The 5745-nt window shown below is 43.9% G+C and overlaps 1 protein-coding gene across 1 annotated transcript; it reads left to right on the top strand.

The window, feature by feature from the left end:
• Nucleotides 1-366: 366 nt before the first annotated feature.
• Nucleotides 367-1638, top strand: ABHD13 (abhydrolase domain containing 13). The gene has a single exon (XM_008940750.1). The coding sequence runs from the start codon at nucleotides 367-369 to the stop codon at nucleotides 1378-1380; it is 1014 nt and encodes a 337-aa protein (XP_008938998.1). The 3' UTR covers nucleotides 1381-1638.
• The last annotated feature ends 4107 nt before the right edge of the window (nucleotides 1639-5745 follow it).

Below are 5745 nucleotides of genomic sequence, written 5' to 3'. Positions count from 1 at the left end.
AGCCTGGTGATACAGCCTGTGCAGGTGTTCTGTTGGTCAGCAGGGAAGACTGAGGGAAAGCAGAAGTTGCTGTGGTCCCAGCCAACTAATTTCCAGGGCTGTTTGATGAGCTTTGCCTGCTGGAAAAACTGTGAATAGGATTTTGAAGATTTCTGAAGCCTTTTCCTTAGGATTGCTTTTCTGCTTGTTTTATGGAGTTGGTTTCCCAAAATTCCAGGGGGGTTTGCTGCTAAGTTTGACATGCCATTAATCTTCTGCAAGCAGGAGTGCTTAAATCACTTCCTCCTTATTTCCCTGGTGTTCATACATATGTGTTTGGGTTTTCTTCCAGGATTCACTTGGAGTAAAAGCTCACTGACTTCTACAATGGAAAAGTCATGGATGCTTTGGACCTTTGTTAAAAGATGGCTGCTAGCTTTGGCTTCCTGGTCGTGGAGTCTGTGCCGTGTTTGTCTCTTACCCCTGATAGTCACTTTCCACCTCTATGGAGGCATTTTCCTGCTCCTCTTGATCTTTGTCTCCATAGCAGGCATCTTGTACAAGTTCCAGGACGTGCTGCTGTACTTCCCTGAGCAGCCCTCCTCCTCCCGCCTCTACGTCCCCATGCCCACGGGCATACCCCACGAGAACATCTTCATCAGAACCAAAGATGGGGTGCTCCTCAACCTCCTGCTGCTGAGGTACACGGGGGACAGTGCCCCCTGCTCCCCAACCTTCATCTACTTCCACGGTAATGCTGGCAACATTGGCCACAGGCTGCCCAACGCCCTGCTCATGCTGGTCAACCTCAAGGTCAACCTGCTCCTGGTGGACTACAGAGGCTATGGGAAAAGTGAAGGGGAAGCCAGTGAGGAAGGTTTGTACCTGGATTCTGAGGCTGTCTTAGACTATGTCATGACTCGTTCTGATCTGGATAAGACAAAAATCTTCCTCTTTGGCCGTTCCTTGGGGGGAGCTGTAGCTATTCACCTGGCTTCTGAAAATGCCCACAGGATTTCTGCCATCGTGGTGGAGAACACCTTTCTTAGCATCCCCTACATGGCCAGCACTTTGTTTTCTTTCTTCCCCATGAGATACCTTCCTTTGTGGTGCTACAAAAACAAATTTCTGTCCTACAGAAAGATCTCTCAGTGCAGAATGCCTTCTCTCTTCATCTCTGGCTTGTCTGACCAGTTAATCCCACCAGTCATGATGAAACAACTCTATGAATTATCCCCAGCTCGGACTAAGACACTGGCAATATTCCCTGATGGGACTCACAACGACACGTGGCAGTGCCAGGGGTATTTCACTGCACTTGAACAGTTCATCAAAGAAGTAATAAAGAGTCACTCCCCTGAAGAAATGGCAAAAACCTCATCTAGTGTGACAATAATATAATTGATGTTCTTCTCTGGGGGTGGGGGGGGTGGGGGGGAACTACTTGCACTTGTACCTTGAGTTGTGAAAAGTGGTTCAAGAATGTCCATTTTTCAATGTTCTGTCATGTCTGTACTTGCCTAAAGAGTGAAATTAAACTTGGAAAGGTCTGATGCTTTATTAAGATGTTCCAGGTGACTTTTTTTTTTTCCATTGGCAGCATTGTAAATGAACCATTTTGTCTTCCTCATCCTTTTTTTAGTGTCTCTGTCCATCTGTCCCCTTTAATAGCATCCATTGTACATATCAAAGAGGAGCTTGCTCCAAAAGCAGTAGAGAATGTATTAGTTCAGAACAACAGGAGGCTCTTCAGTCTTCACTGCTCTGTCTGTGAGCTTTTTTTGGACAGCCAGCACAACCATTTGCTGCTTCTCTTAGAGCTGATTTCAAACGTGCCATGCATGAGATTACTCTTGAAACTTTATATTCTGTGAGGTGGGGAGTCCTCAATGTGCTAAATACTCTAAAATAACATTCCTGGTTGGGTGTGTTGCAGGTGTGCTCTCCTGGCTCAGCACTGACTTCTGTGGTTATGCAAACAGGTCTCAAACTGCAGCTGGAGAGGAGAAGACACTTTCCTCCTTTCCATTTTCCTGGGTGTGTACTAACAGTGCCCAGAAGGTTGTGTGTGCCTCAACACCATCATTTCAGGGTTCTGCCCAGGCAAGAAAACAGAAGTTTAAAAGTAGAAAACAGAAGGTAAAAGTGTGTGTTGGCCTTTGAGTGTGTTTAAATCTGGGATAGCTGGATGTCTACCCTTCATTCCTCCAAAACAAAGCAAGCCAAATAATTGCCATGGTTGGAGATGAACATGTGCAGTTGTTCCAGTGAGGATGACAAAAATGAGCAGTGCATGAAACTTAGGAGGCCTCAGCTTGGCCTGAAAGAGAGGAGTTGAAGGCTTGTCTTTTGCAGTTGTGTTGTGCCACGTGGAAGCAGTGTGAACAGGAGCAGCAGTGAGTTTTCTTTGGCTCCTCTGGGGTTATTTGGAAGCCAGTTGTCACCATTTCAGAGCCAGCTGTACCAAGTTTGGTCCTGGCTGAGCGTTGGGATTGTTCTTTGTTGGCTTTTGGTTTGGTTTTAGGAGCCCTTCTCCTAGGTAGTCATAGCAAAGTCATTTGGTTTGTCTCTTCAAAGTAGTTTTTATGGGAAGAATGAAAAATCTTCCACACAATCTGTATGATTGTCCTTCAGATGGGAATTTTTCAACAAACTCTGTCCTGATTCAGAAGAGCATTCAGCACACACTTAAAATCTAATGGACAGGGGGATTTTAAGCCTGTGCTTAAGTTCTGTGGTGGAATTAAACTGCTTTCCTGAAGGGTGCCTTAATGGTTATGCAGCCTAAAATTTATTACATGGCATTGTAGTTCTTGTATGCATGGGTACTGGTTGTCAGCAGCTGGTGGATGGGGTGATACAGCCTGATTTAAATGTGATTTTTGGTTTTTAATTTATTTTTTAAATGACCATATATATACCAAAAGTTGATGCTTTCTCTGGTAAGTATCTTTTGTCATACTATTATTAATAAAAGGCTTTTTAGAGTCGATTGAAAAGGCTTTAGACCTAAAAACAGAACAGACAAAACAGTTTTGAGTGAAACCCAAACTACTCCCCCAGCCTTCCAGGGGTGGTGTTTTTTGGGGGGAGGCAGATGAAGCGTTCTCATTTGGGTGTACAGCTGCTAAATCCAAAGCCCAGTGTGTGGCATCAGCTTGGGGCACTCCAGAGCTGTTCAGAATGGGTGAGATCTGGACACCAGTTGTGATGATCAAGCTGCAGCTTTTCTCTGTCTCCTCTGCAGGGCAGGGAGGTGGAAGTTGGAGGAAACCATTGCCATGCCTCCATCCTTTACACTTAAGGGACATTCTTTTTACTTCTCCATTAATGGCTTGGCCACCTACCCTTGTGAATGGGTGTTACTGTGCTCCCTTTCCTTGCATCAGCTCTCAAACCCAAGGACAGAAAATAGGAAGGAAATTGCTGCTTTATTTTGTTTAATGCCCATGTCCCAGTGCTGAGCATGACCTGGGAGGGAGGAGGGGGAAGAGACTGGTTCTGACAAGTCAAGACTTGTTTTTGTTTTCTCATCTGTGTGAGGGACACCCACAGTTGTCTGCTGCTAAAAAGTGAGCCACAAGCAACACAGTAGGAATAACTTTAAATGGCCAAAAGTTGTATTTATGCTACTCTTGCCTATATTCCACTTAATGCCCTTGTATGTTTTCCCTTAGCAGCTCTCTGTTGGTGTGTAGATGTTTCTCCAGTCTTTGTCCTGTACATACAAATTTCTAGTTTGGGAAGAGGAAGTCGAGTTATTTTTCACAGGTTTCTAAGAAAGTCTCTTGGTTTAAATATGTGCATTAAAGGAATTGTCTCTTTTCTAAGTGGAACTTAGAAGTTTAAAAAAAAAAATTAAAAAAAAGGAAAAAAAAAAAAAGAGAGTGGGTCAGGAGTTTAAGTGGAAGAGCTGTGGCAGTAGAGTCCTTGTAAGGAAATAACCAGTGTTAAGATGTGGTGCACACACGTGTGTGTGGTTTTCATTAGTGGCAATCCTTGAGGCTCCCTGCTCAGCCCAAATTTACATTCCCAGGGGTTGTTCCTGAGCTGTGAAGTGAGAGAGAAAAGCTCCACTCTCCTCTGGAGAAGCGTTCACAGTGTGGCTGCCCTCATGCCCATTTCTCAGGTGAAATTAGAGCTAGAGCACAAGCCCATCTGGTAGGCTACAGACAATCTCTCCACTGGAGGGCAGATGGATGAACCCCTCAGACAAAAATATGCATATGAGCATCTCCAAGCTGATCATTTACATCACGTTGGACGAAGAATATGAGGCTGGAGAGCCCAAGGTGTGGCTCTGTGAGCAAAAAAAGATGCAGACATACCTCCATTTGTATTTCCTAACTCACTTCTTGAGAAGTACACCTTTATTTTTGTTAGTGACAGGTGATTTTGCTGGAGGCACTTCTGCCAAATCTAAATTGGGTGCCTCTTGCAGGCAGGGGGATCAGGCTGCTGGATCCCAGCAAGGAGAATTCATTTACAATCCCATCCTGCTTGGGTAATTTGGAGTAGAAACCCACACAAGTGTAAATAGGGAGAGGGTATCATGTGTTTTGAATTGAGAAACAGTCATTGCATATAGGATGCAAGCTTTTTATTCAACTTTTTTCTTTAATATATATCTAGTTAAAGCAAAAATGTCATATAAAGTATTCCTATGTTTTGTAGACGAAGCGTAAATGTTCCTCTTTGTGCTACCTGTGGCAAAGTTTTACATTCCCATTCCAGTCTGGTTTTTACAATAAAATTAATTTTACAAAAAAAAAAAAAAAAGAAAACCAAAACACTTTTCTATTTTTATGTACTGACATATGCAATAAATTGATACATGAAAAGTGCTGTTCACGTCTTGTTCTCGTTTGTGGCCCGTCTGCAGCCTGTGTCCAGGGGTGGTTTTGTGGGTGGTATCACCCATCCCACGTGCTCTGGGTTTAGCACATCCACAGATCTGTGGGAAGCTGTTAGAGCAGGGGGGAAAAAACAGCATGACAGGTATTTATTTCTCAGCTTTGCCACAGATCCTCCCTTTCAGAAGGGGTTAATAAGCAGAGCTGGCGGGCAGCAGCTCTCCATCCCTTTCTGAGAGATGGTCTAAAGATTCTGTCACTTAGGAAAGAATTTCCAAGTGACTAGGCTGACTAGTTTTACCACCTCTTGCTGCTAATAGCTGAAATCTCAATTTTAAGTGCTCTGATAGTTATTGATAGTTATTTCCTACAGCTGCAGTGGGATGCTCAGCCTGGAGCAGTTTCTGCTCGCCTCACAGAGATGCAATAGCAGCTTGTGTCACCTCTGCTCCCACCCTGTGTGCTTCACATGAAATAAATAGCCAGAAAATAAGGATTTCCTGCTGTCTTTTGTCAAGCTACAAAATGTGTGCCCTCTCCTGGGTGCTGGTTTCTAGTTTGATTTTAACCCAATAACTAGGAAAGAGCCAGAGGGGTGGGTGGTACATTTTCACAGTTTAAAAATAAAAGATATTTCTTCAAAAGGAGGCAGCTGCCCTTCCAGGAAAAGCAATTTGCTGGCTTAAATCCTATTAAATGTTCTCAAAAGCATGTGAACATCTGAAGGACGATGCTAGGAGTGAAACCTACATGAAAGGCAGAGGACTTGCTGCCTGTTAAAACAGACCAAGCAGAGGTAGGAAGGAAAACACTGAATCAAAAATGACTTGCCCCAAAGATCTTCGACGTGCCTGAGCCTTAAATCGTGTGCTGGACTCTGTTCAGGGTCTGGTTTTTTTACTTCTTACAGAGT

This window comes from Merops nubicus, unplaced genomic scaffold, assembly GCF_000691845.1.
Source record: "Merops nubicus isolate BGI_N331 unplaced genomic scaffold, ASM69184v1 scaffold2485, whole genome shotgun sequence".
Lineage (NCBI taxonomy): Eukaryota > Metazoa > Chordata > Aves > Coraciiformes > Meropidae > Merops > Merops nubicus.
The sequence above is the reverse complement of the archived record's forward strand: the minus strand, read 5'-3'. Positions and strand labels throughout refer to the sequence as shown.

What these genes read in the sequence shown, in the direction of transcription:
- ABHD13 (XM_008940750.1), top strand. Translation starts at nt 367, where the DNA reads ATGGAAAAGTCATGGATGCTTTGGACCTTTGTTAAAAGATGGCTGCTA.